General features: G+C 41.8%; 1 protein-coding gene across 2 annotated transcripts in view; it reads right to left on the bottom strand.

Moving 5' to 3' along the window:
* The window catches only part of LONP2 (lon peptidase 2, peroxisomal), a 98,137-nt gene that overhangs the window by 1,160 nt on the left and 77,702 nt on the right, over positions 1–19,275 (bottom strand). For both annotated transcript variants that reach the window (XM_022555161.3, XM_089902995.1), the window contains exons 12-14: positions 11,731–11,873; positions 3,286–3,493; positions 2,684–2,874 (exon numbers count right to left, since the gene is read on the bottom strand). In XM_022555161.3, coding sequence (XP_022410869.1) covers positions 2,684–2,874; positions 3,286–3,493; positions 11,731–11,873 — 542 coding nt within the window. The remainder of the gene's footprint in view (positions 1–2,683; positions 2,875–3,285; positions 3,494–11,730; positions 11,874–19,275) is intronic.

Below are 19,275 nucleotides of genomic sequence, written 5' to 3'. Positions count from 1 at the left end.
GCCCCGCCCCAGTCAGCCTTCAGATGACTGACTGGTATATGACTACATGATGAGAGACCCTGGGCCACAAGAGCCCAGCTAAGCCTCTCTCGAGTTCCTGCCCCACAGAAACTAAGAAGAGTAACTGCCGTTTTGGGGTGGTGTGTATGAGTATTAGATAACAGACACAAGTCTCAGTCACACCACCCGGAACGTGCGACCCCTGGAGACAGCCCTCAGAAGCCTGCTCCCACCTGTGGCACCAGACTGGCTGGGCTCTAGGCCTTTCTGCACAGTGGCCATCCTACCACACTGTCACTCTCTTGTCAGGCTTTTCCTTTATGCTGCTGAACTACACTTTCAATGTAACTTCTTCAGAAAGAGTGTGAGATAAACGGATTCCCTGCACGTATGGAAATGTCTATCTTGCATTCACATTTGGTTGACGGTAAGGCTGTGTATACAAGACGATTTAAACCCATTTTCCCTCAGAGTCTTGAAGGTGCTGTGTATCTAGGGTCACGGATGAGAAAGCTTTTACCTCCATGATCTGAAAAGTCATGAGGATGCAATCCTTTTTCCTAGTTGGTACAGGCCCTTTCAATCTGAACATAGCCTTAAATTCTAGGAAATGCTCCATTATTTCCTTGACAATTTGTTCTCTTCTATTTTCTCTGTTTAGTTAGATGTTGGATTTGTCAGACTGTTTTTTCTATTATTTTTTTCTGAATAGTTCATCGACCAATTCCTAAAACCATTCTTTTAAATTCAAGAGCTTTGTCTTATCCTCTGTTCTTGAATTACGTTTTCTCCAGACTTACCAGGTCTTTCTCTTAAATGCTGCTGCTTTTCTCCATGTCTCCCATAATAGTTTAAAACTGAAGGCTTGCTCAGAGCTGCTGTGGCTTCGCCTCTGCTGGGGGTAGGGAAGCCTTTACCTGCGTGCAATTTGCACTGAGTGCAGGGGACCTAGTGGAAGAACCATTTGTTCTATGGAGATTTCAACGAATCCCCTGGTTTTCATTTCCCACCCCCTTCCTTTTCTCCTGGTCTGAACCTTCTGGCTCTGAGCCAGTGCTTTTCAACAGATTCCTGCTGGGAAGACTGTCTCTACCTGCAATTCTGTTACATCAGCTGGGGACACTTCTGTCTTCTAGAAGTTGGCTGAACTATCAGCTGATGGCTCCCCACTCATTTTTTTTTTTTTTAACATCTTTATTGGAGTGTAATTGCTTTACAATGGTGTGTCCCCCCTCATTTTTTAAAAAAAAATATTTTTCATTTATTTATTTTTGGCTGCGTTGGGTCTTCGTTGCTGTGCGCGGGCTTTCTCTAGTTGCAGCGAGCGGGGGCTGCTCTTCACTGCGGTGCGCAGGCTTCTCATTGCAGTGGCTTCTCTTGTTGCGGAGCATGGGCTCTAGGTGCGCGGGCTTCAGTAGTTGTGGCACGCAGGCTCAGTAGTTGTGGCTCGCGGGCTCTAGAGCACAGGCTCAGTAGTTGTGGTGCACAGGCTTAGTTGCTCTGCGGCATGTGGGATCTTCCCAGACCAGGACTCACACCCGTGTGCCGTGCGTTGGCAGGCGGATTCCTAACCACTGCGCCACGGGGGAAGTCCTCCCCCCCTCATTTTTGACTGTTATAATTTATTCCCTTTATTCCTTGCTTAGCTTACCATTTTGAACTAGGAAACTAAAGAGTTTATGGTCAGTAAAGCACTTGCTCATTTCCTTTTAGTAGTACAGCTCGTATCAACCACTACTGTCACTAGAAATGCAGTAGTTCTGGGGTAAGGTAAAGAAAAGAGATCGACATTCCTATCGAGTACAGATATACAGTTATATCATAGTAAATAAGGTTTAGAATATGACTTTCTGGTTGAATTAAATTTAAAAAAATCAGGGAACTGAGAGCATTTTTTGTGATCCTAATTGGTGAGATTCTATGACCTACTTTCACCATTACCTCATAAAATAAAGGCGTTCTCATAATCAAGAACATTCCTTTTTTTCTCATTTTACTATTGAACCCACCAAAACTTTATTGTAGTCTGGTACTGCTAACTAATGACTTAAACCTCTAAATGATCTCTCAAGTTCTATGCATTTTTCAGTGTTTTTATAAGTAGTTATGATATAGGCTGGAGCCCTAAAGCCTCATATGTACAGAACGTTTTCAAAATTTAGCCATCAGGCATGGTTAGTCTTTACTACAATTTCCATTTTATACTACTTCTTTTCTATATATTTTTTTATCAATCTATCAATTACAGTAATCTAAGTTATCTATAGGCGGATAGGAGGTCTCACAGGAATTCCAAAAGGTGAGAATTGGGCTTAAAGTTTAAAAATAGCTACCATCCTATTTTACACACATGCCATATATTTAACAATTCATTAACGAGAATAAAGCCTCAAATCTTCACCTGAACAGCTGATATTTCTGGTGACCAGACTGATATTTTTTTCTGTAAGCAAGTCTTCTTTTTTAGTAGAGGGGAAAACATGGGGAAAATTGTCAGTTTTTCCTTTATTTGATCAAAATTTTAAAATCTGAATTACAGATATAAAAATTTAATATGTGTTTAAAACTAAGCTATTCACAGGAAGAAGGCAAACCACTATTAATTTAGATTTTAAAATACTATGAATAAAAATTTTAAATTAAGAAATTTAAAAGCCATGTAAATAGGGTTCTTCATACATACTGGAAGGACAAGACCTCGCAGTGTGATTTCACCAGTCATGGCTACATCTGAACACACCAGCCGCCCACTGAAAAGTGAGGCGAGACACGTTGCTATGGTAACTCCAGCAGATGGTCCATCTTTTGTGACAGCTCCAGCTGGGAAGTGCAGATGGATGTCTGTGTTCTCAAGAAGATCAAAACTTCCAGAAGCTTCAAAAAAGGAAAAAAGGATTTTGATGTAGAAAAATTAAACCTGTTTCCTTTTTCTCCGAAAAAAGAAAATCAAAGAGATAAAAATGAATGTTTCGGGTAAACAGATCCTTCAAAATATTAATGGGCAGTATAAGTAAAGTGGGGGTCTGGAAGAACAGCTTCATTCTATTCCAAGTAGCAGGAAAAACAAAACAAACCCTTGGAGTCAGTTTCCAGCTCAGGTTCCAGTCAAACAGTCCTCAACTGGGAACTAGAATTTCCACGGGAATTCAAAAGCAAAGGTCTGTGCTTTAAGGGGTAACTGGATCTGTCTCTGAACTGTGGGATGCCTCCTGGGTCAGGATCCCAAGGCTCTCCTTTGCCTGCAGCTGCACCCCCCGCCCCTACTCCCTGGGGTGGGTCGCTCACCATTGGTCAGATGGTATTTCTTGGCGTTGCTGCGGAGCCAGCTGATAGCCAGGTGGGCAGACTCCTTCATGACGTCCCCCAACTGGCCGGTCAGAGTTAACTGGCCTTCGCCATCCATCCGACTCGCCTCCACGAACATGATTTCCCCACCTAAGGGAGTCCAAGCCAAACCGATCGCCACTCCTGGTTGACTCAGACGCTCAGACACCTTGAGAGAAAGAAGGAAAATGATCGGTAAGGCCAACAAGAGCCGAATTCTTTTCAGGCTGACCTAATCACAAGCGCTGGCTCTTCCTCAGAGGGCTTAAGCTTAAGCTGCACCTCAAAGTACTTACTACTGCACGTGACTTGGAGTCACACAGGGCTTTTTTGCCAAGAGAGACTTTGGCATTTATCAGAAACAATTTTACCTTAAAGTATGTGTGAGTGACTTTTGATACTTAAGCACCACATCTAGTTACACATGCCCTAATTTTCAGGAACAAACGCAATCGTTTTATCTATCTCAATGCTTTTATTAGGCTGCATGTTTAAAAACACTACAGCACCGAACTTCATTTTAGGCAATCATGAATTTGCTTCTGGAAGTAGAAACGCTCTTCTCAATGTACTTTTGAGAAGTGTTAGCTCCAGAGGCCAAGGTATATATTAAAACCCCTGGATCTTACTTCCCTGCCACTCATCTTTATTGCCGCAGAGGCACTGTAAAATGCTACTTCACTATGTCCTGGATCCTTTCTGTGTGCTCGGAGGCCCACTGTGCTGCCTCACTTCCATATTAAACTGATTGTGTCACTCACTGGTGATTACAAGCCAAATAGGTTAACACATCCAAGTTATGAAAACATATCAAAAGTAACAGTTGAAAAACAGTTATGTTAACTTTTATCGCACATTCTGAGCCTCCAAATTTCTTATCGTAATAGAAGTTATCCATGTTAGAGGAACTGGGCACAATATGTCAACCCAGCACTAATGCAATCATGAGATTTTTCCATCGAGAGGTAACTTTCTCACTACAGAGCAGCAGAGTCTATAGCCTGAGTTTCTGGTTAAAGGGCTGGGTGGCTGACGCTTACTTTTCCAAGGGGCTTAGATGCTGAAAATCCTGATTTTAAATGGATGTTTGACATCCATTGAAGGTACTGGGCACTTATTTTTAGTAGTAAACATAAAAGCCTATTTTTAAAGTTGGTTTTATATTTAAAATTTTAATTTTATATTTAATGATACGTTAGAGACTGGGAAGGCCAGGTTGAATCGCCGGCTGAGGTGACACTGTGCACCACGGATTTCACCTTCCCTCAGCTTTGCATTTGCCCTGTTTTGTATCTATTTGAGGAAAAAGACGCAAGAGATCAATATGCAAAAGATCAGTACTATTTAAGGAAAACACAGAAACAATTATTTATAAAAGTGTTCACAAGGCTTGTTCTTGCTAATATAAAATCAATTCTCTATACCTGAACGACATCTACTTTGGGTGGGAACTTGTCAGGGGTTCCTGTTTTTACTGCATGGCTCTTTTCTAGGATTGACTGAACCAGTCCTAAAGAATTATCCTCAATATACTGAATCCTGTGCTAATTTAACAGAAAAAGCCATCTAGCACAACTTCATTAGCTATAATGAGAACAATCCCTTTTAATAGCTAAATCCTCAAAACTCATTTTGTCAGAATAATACCAAACATGTCCCCAAAGAATCAGAAGTAGGATTCATGTTGATTACCACATTGCTTCAAGAAACCAAGCCAGTTTCCAACACTCTCCATCTGCCAGTGCTCTGGGTAAAAGTAACTGGTCCATTGTTCATTGAAAGGACAGGGGGTAGATAAGTACACGTGACCAAACCAAAACCATCCAGGCTCGTAACCACTTTATTCTAACTTGACGGTAAGTGCTGAAATATTAACCTGAAGATGGGACCAGTGACAAATCTGTGTAACTCAACAACAACATACACGGGTGGGAGAACTGAGGGCAGGAGTTACTATCAAACCTAGAGTCTCGTGATGAGGCTAATAGCAGTTATCTAAGAAGTAACGAATCTGTAATTCTTAGACCTGGAGTCATATTCTTCAAAGCCATGTGTTCTGAAATTGTAACAATTCTCTTAACAACCAAGCATCCAGTTTCTACGTATTTTTCCCTCGGAAATAATGAGTGCAAGTAAATATGAATTTAAAAGATAAGATATATGCTCTTTCTTGCTCCCGCATGCAGTTTCCCAGCCATCTTAAACCCTTTATACAGAACAATTTGTATTTTATAGACTTCCCTAACAAGTGATTCAATACAATAATTTCAAAACTATGTTTATCTACTGGTACTTTTCTACCAGTTTCTAATTCCATCACTGGTTTGTGGAATCATCAATTGTATTAGCCAAGACAGGCCTAGGCTTGATGCTTAGAACGTTTTTCCCTCTAAATGTCAAAGTGGAGCAGGAGTTTCTCAAGTTCACTTCTGTCATTCAATTTCCCTTGAAACTGGTGCTTCAAGTTTCCTTTATCTGTTAACTAAATCTTGTTCAAAGAAATGGTCATTTTCTTCTGTAATAATTCTATCAATCATGTAAATATGTAGACTGAGGAAGTGTTTAAAATACTTAATGAAAAACCTAATTAATAACAGGATATGTCTTATAAAGTATGACTGCATTCTGAACACTTCAATGATAGTGTTTAAGGAGCATTTGAGCATCTAATCATTGCCAATTTCACATGGTTCTTTCCTCTCGATTAACTTAAAATAGTGATATTTAGTGATATTTGACTGAAATATCACAACTCTTTGTGACCCTTCCAGACCTAGACCAACACTTACAGTTTTAATACCTTGTTATTTACTGCTGCAGCCATCAGAGGGACTAAGAGGTTTACCTTCATCCAATGGTGCTTTACTGGCACCGGGAGCCTGGCACCATCATGGATCACGGGGATGTCAAGTGAAAACCTCAGAGCGGTGACAGACTACCTACCTAACCGCATCAGATAAGGGGCCGCTTACCCCCCAGCACGGGGAGTGCAACAAGACCATCTAGCCAGTGCCTGTATCTACAGAGAGCCCTGCAGAGGCAAGGGTCCATGTCTGCGGAGTTGGGACAGGTGTCACAGGAGAGACTGAGCGGTCTTAAAATCTGCTGGGCAGAAAAAGGCCAGGAAGCCTTTTCACAGCAGAGAGGCCAGCAGGTGCCAAGGACTCAAGACAGGAATAATATTGTGGGCCTTCTCGCCAGGGACAGGTACAGTGCCTCGCAAAACCTGAGCTGTCAGATGGCTGCGGTATGTGTGCAGGTTCGTGCCTCAGTAACGCTTACACCACACGTTGGTTTGTTTTCTATAGCTTGCACAGCATTTTTTATGCTCCCGCCAGGGTTGTCACCACGGCGGCTCTCCATCTGCCAACTTCTTTAAAGTCTCTGTAGGAATATTTGATTTTTCCAGTTGTGAACTTGTTTGCTTTGGAGGGGTGCCGGGGTCAGCCACCGTCACCTCTGGAAGCTGCGCAACACGGCCCCGGTCTGGCGCAGCACCGGAGCCGCTGAGAGCCAGCCGCTTGCAGGCCCTTCCAGTAAGGCCTTTCCTTGGTACAACTGGCTGGTGGTGGGCCAGGCTGAGTGCAGCATCGCTGCTGTCCTAACAGGGGCGTGGGGCACAGCAGGTCTGAATGGAGAGGGAGGAAGAAGGAATTTACTACCATGACTCTTTGGGCATTTCGTTAGTGTTTATACACTTTGCTCATTTCTAGCACCTGCTTTTATCTGTCTGCAAGGCAAGCACACTGATGGAATCTCCTGGAATTCACCTGTGGATGCATTCTATTCAGGACGTTTTTTAAAACCTGCATGTCTAGTCTCTTCTTTCCTTTATTACTATTTTTTCTAAGGGCAGTGACCTTTGCATAAGAACTTCTTGTCCACCACTGAGGCTTTCATACAAACTATGAATGGAGTCAGGAATACTCAGATGACACATTCTCAGGATTAGCAGACGACAAAACATAGACGCTCGTGGCTTGGATGACTGGTTTTCTGAGGCTGAAAATCAAATTTATCCTGGAAAGACTAGAGTTTATGTGTTTTCCTGATTGTGTCACCACATTTGTAGTCTATGAGATTGATTGTTACCCCCAGAGATATATAGGAACTCTATATGTTGGGTGTTTTTTTGGGGGGGTGGTGTCAACTGCAGGATTGTATTATATTTATATAATGTATCTAATTATGTATATATATCTAATATGCAGATAATATATATGTGTGTGTGTATATATATATCTCATAATGTGGAGGCTTCTCCTGGCTTCACTAGGATGAAAATGAAAATTATAAGATTCTCATCTCCCCCCAAAGAGGTTCATGTAATCAGTAAAAGTAACTGCAGCCAAGTTTACCATTATTAATGGCAACCTCATAACTGACCAGATCCAACGAGACTCAGTGGCTGCGTCCCTCCTAAGCCCTCCATGCCGGGGGCCCGGGCCTGCCTCTGAGGTGTTCTGAGAAGCAGTCAGGGAGCATGAAGTCTCGGCTGCCCCAGACACCGGCACCTACCCCACCCTCTCCCACTCTCTCTCTCATAATGCGGGGAGATCTGTTACTTTTTAAAAGTGGGTGTTTAACTGATCTTGCTTCTTTAGGAAACTTTATTGTATTTGAAAAGGTGACTTATGATACTATTCCTAAATATGAAATCTAGACAAAGTTTCAGGAACTCATTTTTCAACCTGTTGAGAGAATTCTAAACGGATATAACACCAGTAAAAGTGTGCCTTCTTATCTTTCTTCCTGTTAGTTTGCTAGGTCAGTAACATTTTTGGTACTAATGTATTTTTGCAGCCTCATCTTAAATGAAAATAAAGCACAGTAAGGGGTGGTATAGGTTATTAAAGCAAATACAAAATTAGGGTTATAATAAAAATAATAGGGACTTTTACTTTTGTGACTGGGCATAGGTCTATTTGTTTTAAGGGTGTATGGTGGTTGCAGGAACCAGTATTTGTTTGTTTTTTTAGCATGTACGGGGCACTATGGTGGGTGCCTTATATACATTAACTCACCAAATTCTAAAAACTATCTAAAACCTATATATAATCCCCCCAGGCATCGGATGACGCCAGCACGGCCGAGGAGGCGGGGTTCATCACGCTGAGTGGCGTGCCTCTTCCTCCTAACCCCCGCTTATGGCAGCCGGCTTCCCATCTTCATTCTCTGCTCACTGCCTTCTGTAGTCAAACCCACTCTCTCCTTCCTGACCACCCTGAGTCCCGCCATCACCCTGGGTTTCTTCAGGGAGTACCTGAGACCCATGCAAGCTGGCTTCTCTGTCTCTAAGCACGCCCTTAACTCCAAAACCACGCTTCTCACCCTCACCCAGCCACCCTTTTCCTGGTCCTTATTGCCAACAGAAGCCATACGACCTTTGAAATCTGAATTTAGCCACCCCCTTCCCTGACCGCCACTTTTTCATCCTTCTAGCTCACTTGTACTCTACCTCCTTCACATTATACGCCAGCTCTGTCCCAGCTTTACTGCTCTCCTTGTGCACGAATACTCACTCCTCTGTTCCAGCGTTATCATCTTTTCCGTGTAATTACTCAACATTCTCAGCCCCCTTTCTCCACCATACCCGCCACAGGGGACCCTCATCACAGACCAGCTCTTCCTCCACACCGGGGACCCCACCGCGCCCACTACCCCGAAGACTCTGCTCCTGTGGTACCTCCTCTCTCTCCAGCAACCTCAGTCTGACTCTCTCTACTGCACTATTCTGACCAGCAAACAGGCTGCCATTTGTAACCACTCTCCCTTTGACCTCCATCCTCCCTTCTAGCCACCTCACTTCTCTGCAGTCGTTCACAGCCAAGCTTCTGAAAGAGCTGCCTACAAACTGCTTCTCCTTCCCCACCTTCCATTCCCTCTTCAACACACTCCCATCACTCCTTGTGAACCCACTCTGTCAAGGTCACCTACAACCTCCATGCTGTAGAATCCGGTACACAGACAGCAAACACATCTGCATGTTCCCCCTTCTTGAGACAGTCTCTGCCTTTGTTTTCATGGTGGCACAACATCCTTGTTTTGCTCTTACCTGACTGCCTGTTCCTTCTTAGTTTCTCTCTGTCTGTTTTGAGGGCTCCTCTTCCCCTACGTGACCCTAACTGTTCAGGGCCTGCTCCTAGGCTCCCTGCTCTTTACTCCGTGTCCTTTTCCTTTGGTGATCTCAACATTCCCAGGACTTTAAAAATCCTCTGTTTTCTAACAACTCTATAATCTATATCTCCCATTCCAAAACAGAGTACTATAGTTGGTAAGAATAAAAATGAAAATCTGAGGTAGAGCAGGTACGCCTTTTTGTTAAACTGCTGTACTTCAAGCAATTCTCTTTTAGCAGGAAAGGGCAGGAATTAGCTTGGCTGCAGGGTATTATAGGAGAGTGGAAAGAATACTGGACTTGAGTTGGCTGATCTGAGTTTAAAGACTGGCCTCAGTAATTGCAACTTATGTGAATTTGCATGATTCATTTAATTTCCTTAAGCTCTTTCCCTGTGTGTAAAATGGACGACCCCTAGCACAGTGATGGACCTTGTGGACAACAAAGAAATGTTCCATAAATCTTAATTTCATGGATGCAAAAAGCTGTGGTTACATAATTTGGGGCTGATGGTCATTAGACCACTAAAGGTAGAGAAAGAAACCCCTGGCTCCAGGGTAAATGCTCTCAACTGTGGAAAATATGAACAAAATGTTCCAAACTCCCAGATACCAGACCTTCTATTCTAAGATGCTATTTATAGAAGGGAAAATGGCTACTGGATTCATACTGGTCAAAGTGTTCATATGTAATAGCTCAGATGCTACAAAGAAAATAAAATAGTTTTTGCAGTGATATCAAACAGAGCTATTAAGCAGTGTTTATAAAATTTCTCTTTTCTGTCCTTGGGCTCTTTCTCTGCCAAAGCTCCAAGAATGTCAGCAATGCTTCCAAACCTAACAGGAGCAGTCATGGCTGGGAGAGAAGGGTCTATGCAACAGAAACATGCATCCATCTTTTGTTTTTATCAACTGCTCTGGTGTAAATTCCCAAAGAATGGCTGGCATGTACTGTTCTGGAAAGCCAAGAGAAAAGAGCCCGCCGGACACGCAGGAGCAGAACCCGTTTCTACTGTCGCTCACAGATTCACTGGGTTCACTCGGAACAGGAAAGCAGCTTTGGCCCGCGTTCTCAACCAACAAGTTTTGCTCCACTTCTTTCAACACTTCAAAATTTAAGTCCATCCACAGTATCTTAAGAATTCAAATAACCAAAATAATGTTTCTGATTCTATCATTCAGGATCAGGTTTACTGCCAACAGTAAACGCGTTCTATTCTTGTAGCTGAGAGCTTTGCAGAACTAAATGACTAGCTCAGAGTTTAGGAAAATAAACAAGATGGGTTTGGGGGCTACTTCTCCTCTTTTCAGTTTTAAGACTTGAGGAAAATCATGTTTACTGGTAGTGATTTCAAATGCTGGATGGAGAGATTATCTTCTGCATAATTCACCAGATATACCTTCTGAAAACCTTTTTTCCTTTACACAGACAAGGTGATAGTAAAGCTTCTGAAGAAAGATGCTAATAAGTTCAGTAGTAAAATACATACTGTTTCTAGTAAATGCCCCAGGAAAGCTCATATAAGCATCCTATAAAATATATCACAATACCTCAGCAGTCACAGCTTCCCTTGGTGATCTCAACATTCCCAGGACTTTAAAAAGCCTCTAACAACCCTATAATTTATATCTCCCATTCCAAAACAGAGTACTATAGTTGGTAAGAATAGACCAACACCTATTTCTATCCAGCTCCCTTGACTCGGTCCTGCTCCCAAGGCCTTTATGACTCCGGGTTCCGCTATGAGGGAGAATTACGGGAGAGAGATGGAAATAGGGCTGGGCTTGCATGTCGGTTTAACTCGAAAGGCACTAGTAATAACAATGAAAGAACAAATCCTGAAGGATGCCATCTGGTCTGCACTAGAGGAGCATGAAGCTAAAGCCAGGCTCATGTCTTCAGGTATTCTGTACTGGGTTGTTTCCCTCCCTCCTCCAAGTCTTCGATAGCACAAAGAAATACTTAATTAAAGCACATACCATAGGAATATATAGTTTCTAAGGAGGAAAGTCAGAGAAAGTCAGAGACACTGTTCTTAAAATGAAACTGGATGCAAAGAACAAGATCAGACTGGGTTTCCAAAAGAGGATCTGGCCAGGGTCTCTGGTGCTCTGCAAAAGCCACATTATCACATTAAGCACCAAAATTTAATACCACAGAGAACACAAGTTTCCAATCTTAAGACAAAATTCAGCCTCCCCAAATACCCAAATCTACTTCTCCCCCAATCTATTAGGCAACCAACAGAGTAAACTGGTGGGTATCAACAAAGGAACGAGAATGATCACCTCCATTTCATACATCGGGGGCCCAAGGATATCTTTCAGAGCGTGGAAGTCAATCAAAATTGGCATTTCAGGTGGTAGGGCCAAGTCGGTAGTGTCACTGATAGATTCGGGTTTTGTATCTTCTACGATGTGTTCTCTGTAACCTAAGAGAGAAAATTTTATTTAAGAATTCTCAGAGATTTGCAGGTTTGAAAATTCATTAGCAGTAAATATCAAACAGAAGCTCAGTGGACTTCCAACCGTTCAGTCACCTTTATACCTTTATTAAGGCACAAAAATTCACCTTGTGTACCTGTGGTACGCAACAGAAGAATTAGTCTTTCAAGAGCCCCTGAGGGGTGACACAATGCATTGCCCTGTTCATTTACTTTCACTTGTTTGTCCTCCACCTTCCCCCATTAAAGTGTAAGCCCCAGGAGGGCAGCAACCTTGCCTGTCTTCTTTTCAACCATTATATTAAGCCAAGAGCAATGCCTGGCACTGTTCAACTGATGGCCTTTAGAGGCCAGATACTCAAGTGTCAGATGCAATAGATTACCTTCTACAATTCTCTGTGAAATCAACACAACTCAAACTGTTCAATTCCCTCCTCAGAGGAGTTGCATCAGGTGTCCCATTTCCTGACAGCCAACGTGAACTTGGAAATGACAGAACCCCTAGAAGCAATGCCTCTTGTGTAAACATATAGCTCAACTCCAAGGTTATTATTTTCCAATAAAAACGAATATAATTGTCATCACCAGGGTAAGATAATATGAAGCCTGGCTTGAAATCCCTATAATAATGGACTATTTCCTTTACCTGCCTAAGAGCCCTGGCTGCTGACATCTTGTCGAAGGACTGACTCATTCTGGTTGAGATCAGACAACCAGGGAGCAGGAACCAACTGCCCTAGGACCACCGTTTCTACTGGTCTTTGTAATTCCAATCTGAGTAAAGAAAAATGTTACTTCAGTCTATAGCCAGAAACCTAAAATAAGTAGAGGTTTAAAAATGTAGGAAAGGGCTTCCCTGGTGGCTCAGTGGTTGAGAGTCCGCCTGCCGATGCAGGGGATGCGGGTTCGTGCCCCGGTCGGGGAAGATCCCACATGCCGCGGAGTGGCTGGGCCCGTGAGCCATGGCCGCTGAGCCTGCGCATCCAGAGCCTGTGCTCCGCAACGGGAGAGGCCACAACAGTGAGAGGCCCGCGTACCGCAAAATAAATAAATAAATAAATGTAGGAAATATCTGGCTCTATTCATCTTCATTCCCTGCTTTTCTTTTCTTTTTGTTTTACCATAATTCTTCTAGTTCTTGTACTACCTCACAAAGCGCTTTAAAATATTTTTCTTTTATTGCTTTCTTTACATACACCCTTCCTTCTGGAAATGATTACTGTATATATTAATATACAACACGTAATAATTACAAAGTCACCTAAACATTGTATATCCATCTATATTTGTTCTAGCTTTGCTATGATTCTTCTATTCTGATATCATGAAGTTAAAGGAATTGCTTTTCACTAACTCCTTTCTTTTCCAAAGTGATTACTGAATATGTTAAATCATATTAGACCTTAATTTTAGATTCCAATGATAATTGGACACATCCTGGGGTGTCCCCAAATGATCCCCGTGTCTCACGGCCTTGCTGTGACCTTCAGGGAAAGGGCTCTCTTGCTGGACCTTACAGGGCTCCTCTTCAAGACTGAATCACAAGTGAAAACAGACAACAGTTCAGACTTTTTGCCACTTGCTGGCTATTTGACTTTATGCAAAACATTAAACCTCTCACTACCTATCTCTGCAGGATTCTTGTGAGAATTAAAGAGAAACCCCTTGGCAGACTGCAAAGTGTAATACACACACTGTATCCTAAGTGTGGGTCTTGAGTTATACATAATCTCATAGTCATACCTCTGTAATGTCACTTGATCTTTCAAAGTTTGGCTCAACCAGATTCTAGGAAGTCTTCCCTGATCTTTGCAACTTCTTACAGCACTTACTTACCTGTTTCACTAAACTGAGCAATTCCTGGGTTACTCAGTCACGTGTAGGAGATCTTCTGTCTGCTGCTCTGCTTGCAGCAACGTCAGTGACCAACGGTGGGGAGGCACTTAAACCATAAGTTTAGCTACACGTAGATCTCAGAGCGGAACAGAAAGTGTCATTGCTTAATTAAAATTAATGCACAGAGAAAAAGCGCAATACTGTCTACTGTTACCGTACACTAAAAATGAAGGGCTCTGAAACTCTAGCCAATGCATAGAAGAGGCTGTGACTTTCTTTAGCCTGTTGTGTTTTGTGACGGGCTTTTCTGAGATCTAATTACTGTTGCCAGCCTGGAATTCACTATCACAGGAGGAAGTAAAGCTGGATGGGTGAAAGCCAATCCACAATTATGTAACCACTGCTTTGGGATATCCCATCCCTTTCCAAGTGGAGGAGTGAATTCAGTGCTTTGAGTACTGAGAGGCTGGGGGTGTGGAGAGCTACTTCTAATGCATCTAGACCTTACAATGCAAAAGATGGCCATTCACTCCAGGCTCCAGGCACAGCAGCTGGGTGATGAAAACTGCAATAAACTTAGAACTAATCTGTGCTTCAAAATGTTCCATCGTGGAGCACAAGCCTAGAGAACTAAAGCTCATGTCAAGAAAATGGTGCCAGCTAATCAGGAAAGACAGGCTGGCACTGGATTTTAAGAACCATCCACTGCACCTTGGGTAACACAAAGCGAGAGCAAGAGAATGCTGGATTTTCAGAGAATACACACTCTGATTCCTCATTAAACATCATCTCGCCAACACGCCATTCAAGGAATGAGGCCCAGGTTAGAGCTGAACCCTGAGGCCTCACACACGCTTTCAGTACTCAGCTCAGTACTCAGCTCTAGTGCCACGTTCTCCATAGTCAGAAGGGATTGGCACCAAGAGAAGACAGTGGCAGGATCTCTGGGCCTCATTACGGGCCTTGCCCCAGATCATAACATTCACGCCAGGTGGACTTTTTAGGGCAAGGCAAACAAAAACAATAAAAAAAAGTTCAACCTCCCTATAGGACATGGACCCTGTCCCACAAATCCTTCCTGTTGGAACTGCACAGTTAACATTCTTCTTCTATGCCCTTATCTTGGGCTTAAACAGTGGTTCTTAACAAATGGGTAATAGTCACATGAAAAAATGATTATTTCACCAAGAAGCAAAGAAGTTTAAATTATAAAAACAAGATACAATTTCTGGTTACAAAATTAAAGTAACCAGTAAAGAAGTTTTAAGAAAGGACAAAGTTCAATGGAAAAGAGAGTGGAGAGATCTTCTCAAATACTATTGCTTATGAAAATATAAATTGATTCAATCTTTCTGGAAAGCCATTTGTCAATATACTGAAAGCCTCCTAAATAGTCATAATCTCACACCCAGTGATTCGATTGTGTTGGCCAAAGAGTTCCTTCGGCTTTTAAGTAAAAATAAAAGACACATTTTTCATTTTCACCAAGAATTTTATTAAACGACGTATTCACCGTTTTGTTCCACTACCTTCTGCCATTTTTCAGGCAACATCATAATTCCATCTTCCCAAAACATTTTATCTTTTTGAGCAAAGAACTGTTCCAGGTGCCTTTTACAGTCTTCCAGGGAACTGAAGTTTTTTCCATTACGAGGATTTTGTACAGACTGAAATAAATGGAAATCCGAAGGTGTTATGTCTGGTGAATATGGTGGATGAATCAGAACTTCCCAGCCAAGCTGTAACAGTTTTTGCCTGGTCATGAAAGAAACATGTGGTCTTGCGTTATCGTCATGGAAGATTATGCGTTTTCTGTTGACTAATTCCAGACACTTTTCTTCAAGTGCTGCTTTCAGTTGGTCTAACTGGGAGCAGTACTTGTTGGAATTAATCTTTTGGTTTTCTGGAAGGAGCTCATAATAGAGGACTCCCTTCCAATCCCACCATATACACAGCATCACCTTCTTTGAAGAACAGTCTTGGTGTGGTTGGTGGTGGCTCATTTCATTTGCCCCACGATCTCTTCCGTTCCACATTATTGTACAGTATCCACTTTTCATCACCCATCACAATTTGTTTTAAAAATGGAACTTTTCATTACGTTTAAGTAGAGAATCACATGAGGAAATACGGTCGAGAAGGTTTTTTTCGCTTAACTTACATGGAACCCAAACATCAAAGCAATTAACATAACCAAGCTGGTGCAAATGATTTTCAACACTTGATTTGGATTTTGAGTATACTGGCTACCTCCCACGTGGTATAACATTGACTGCTCTCAATTAATGTCTTGATTTCATCGCTATCAACTTCAATTGGCCTACCCGACCATGGAGCATCATCCAGTGAGAAATCTCCAGCACGAAACTTCACAAACCTCTTTTGATACGTTTGATCAGTCACAGCACCTTCTCCATACACTGCACAAATCTTTTTTTGCATTTCAGTTGTGTTTTTACCTTTCTTGAAATAATAAAGCATAATGTGCCAAAACTGTTGCTTTTCTTCTTCCATTTTCAATATTAAAGTGGCTACACAAAAATTCACCAGTTTTGATAAGCTTTTTTTAAAAATGCACACTGATATGACAGTTGTCACAATACAGTCTAACAAAATTGCTTTGAATGAAGTTAGAGACAACTCAGCGCTACTAGAAGCATCTTACAGAAAATACCAAATGAACTTTTTGGCCAATCCAATATTTTGAAGGAACCTATCCTTAAGGGCATAACCAAAAGTGTAGACAAATGTCTAGACCACAAATATACTCACTGAAGCACTATCTGTAACAGCAAAAATTAGATCCATTGTAAATACGCAACATTAGGAACATGATTATGTAAACTGTGGTACAGCCACACATCTAATAAAATACTACACAGTCACTAAAACTGTTTCCTAAGTGTTTTTTAAGTGATGTGAGAAAATCCTTTTGAAACAACATCAAACGGAGGAAAGGGGGGGAGTATAAAATTTCATGTGCCATGATTTTTACTAATATGATATAAATGTATATATGAGGACGAATGAAATGATATGGTCTAAAATTTTAACACAAGCTATTCCCTGAGTTTATGAGGTTAAGATTACATGACGAGATAGTCAATAAATAATAGTCTCCAATCCTGGCTCTGGCTTCCTGATTGGCCTTGAAAAAAGTTACTTTACCTCTTTGTATCTGGTTTTCCAATCAGTAAAATCATAATAATTATAGTAACCCTCAGAGTTGCTGGGAGAATTTGATAATGCTGAAAGCCTTACTATGCATAAATGAGGAAATGAATTATGTAGTTATAGTAGTATTTAATACAGACTTCTAAGACTCACGTCTTACTCCATAGCCCCTTTCACTAGAAGAAAACAAAATGCCCGCTGCACCCCAATCCCACCCAGGGCTCCACAGACAGGGCTTTGACCACAAACACACAACTGCTGGGAATCACATAAATATATTTAAGAAAAAGAAAAAGATACCAAGACTCAAGACTCTGCCCCATGTTTCTCAACGGTATTATCAGCCCGTTCTGAGTCTAATTCAGGACACAGCCAGGGTGGTCAGGGCATAGCCAAGGATCTTAACGGCATGAAGGTAGCAGATAAGCAAATAGCACCAGAGGCAGAACCTGCAAGGCACTTGCTCTGCCAGCATGACAAATGTGGACCTTGGCAAACCAGGGATGAAACTCGGGGGGTACTCCCCAAGGGCCAAACCAGGCTCTATAGCTGATGTTGCCACAGCTATGACAAAAGGATATTCTATAGCTACAAACTCCTCAGGGGAAGGGTCTGGCTTTCCCAAAGCAGCTGTCACGAGGACATGATCACGTGATCTTTTCCAGCCACTTTTCCTCTGTCAGAAGAACATGATTTACATGAAAGCAGGCCCAAGAGCCAAAGAATCACTGTGGGAAGCCGGAAGAAAGGAAAATCCTAAGAAGGGAGGACAGGAGGAAGAACAGAGGGGTGTAATACCTCAGGAAACTCCAGTAGCTTTCCTGTTTAAAAAAAACATTTACCTTTTGAACAAATCTTGCAGCAGATGGTGTCTTTGGGCAGGTGATCCAACCAAGGGAAAGTAGCAGAGGCCAGGAACAGGGTACTGACACCAAACAACTATTCCGCAGAATGTGGCAGAAACAAAAATCTCCCCAACCACAAACAGCCCCAGGTTATCTATAATCATCTTTACTCAGGACAGAACTTCTTAGGTATCACTTCTTATTCTCTATATTCTACTTGACTCGAAGCATATGCTACACTCTCTAGACCACTCTCATGAGTTCAAAAGCTACATTCCGTGGTACTGCCATAAAAGGAACCCCTTCTTCTAGATTATTAAAGACGTGTACATCTTCACGAATAACAGTTTCTTTTTTAACTCCTTCAGGGTAGGTTTGGAGGAGAGGATAGGGTGTACAATACTGTTGACTGCAGCCAGCAATCGAGTAACAGGGCCCAGAAACATGGGGTTAATTCTCCAAAGGAACAAATATCAATACTACCTGTTCCTGTCATACTAATACAATGTCCCCGAGAACGTCTCAGATCTCATTCTGAGGCTTTAGCAGAATTCAGGTAGCATCAGAAATTCAAGAATAGGATGGAACCATGATATATAAAAATATAAGAGCTAGGCAGAAAGTAAGAAATCTGGTCCAATCTTTCATTTTATACTCAAGGAAACTTGAGACCCAGGAAGGTGAAGCAAATCGCCTGATGTCCACAGCAAATCACAGACAGTCTCAGGGTTCTGGACACCTGGCTAAGGGGACGTTTTGTCCCACCTAAAGTCCAGTCTAGAAAAGCTGCCTGTAGCTCAGAAGTTCCTTGACAAGGCAGCCAGGTGGTAAATTTAGAGATTAGATTATTTTTTTCCTGACTGAAAATAATCAACACATCTGGCATTACATACACGGATTCCCTTCTATGACTGCTGTCAGAAAAAACTGTGCAAGACTTGGAAATGAGCAAAACATAGATTACTGGGTATGCTGTCCAGTGTGCCCTTCCAGGCTGTCTGTGTCTCAGTGCCTTTCAGCTATTTTCCTGTAAGCTGTAGGAAACTAATAGTAATACAAGTGATTCTTGTCCACAGAAATGAAAATGAATTTTGTCCTCTCCCTTTCCCAAGAAGCTGGTTTTGCAAATTAATTTCAGCATTCCTCATTGCCTATATAGATGTCTGCTTTCTGAATTCTCCGTGGAACCAGATCTTACTGGTTCTCTCATTAATTAATGAGTTCATTAAAATCTTTAACACATGTTCATTTTATACCTGTATAGTAGTGATGATTTTGCCATTAAAAATTATTATCCTTTAATACTGAACAAAAACACTGTTTCTAAAAAGTGACAAATTCTCCCAGTAGCCAACTCTTAACCACTAAGAGTAGCTGAAATGTTTAGATTAAAAAGCTTTAGGGCCTCAGACAGATATCCAAATTGCTTTAGATACAAAAGCATGAAACTTCCCATTTTCAGTATTCCTGATTTTGGGTAGATCCTCAGAAATATCCAGGTGAGGTACAACTGATGCTCCTTATTTCGAAGAGGC

The sequence above is a fragment of the Delphinapterus leucas genome, chromosome 20, assembly GCF_059928025.1.
Source record: "Delphinapterus leucas isolate spDelLeu-1000000601 "Yukka" chromosome 20, BTC_Dleu_Yukka2, whole genome shotgun sequence".
Lineage (NCBI taxonomy): Eukaryota > Metazoa > Chordata > Mammalia > Artiodactyla > Monodontidae > Delphinapterus > Delphinapterus leucas.
The sequence above is the reverse complement of the archived record's forward strand: the minus strand, read 5'-3'. Positions and strand labels throughout refer to the sequence as shown.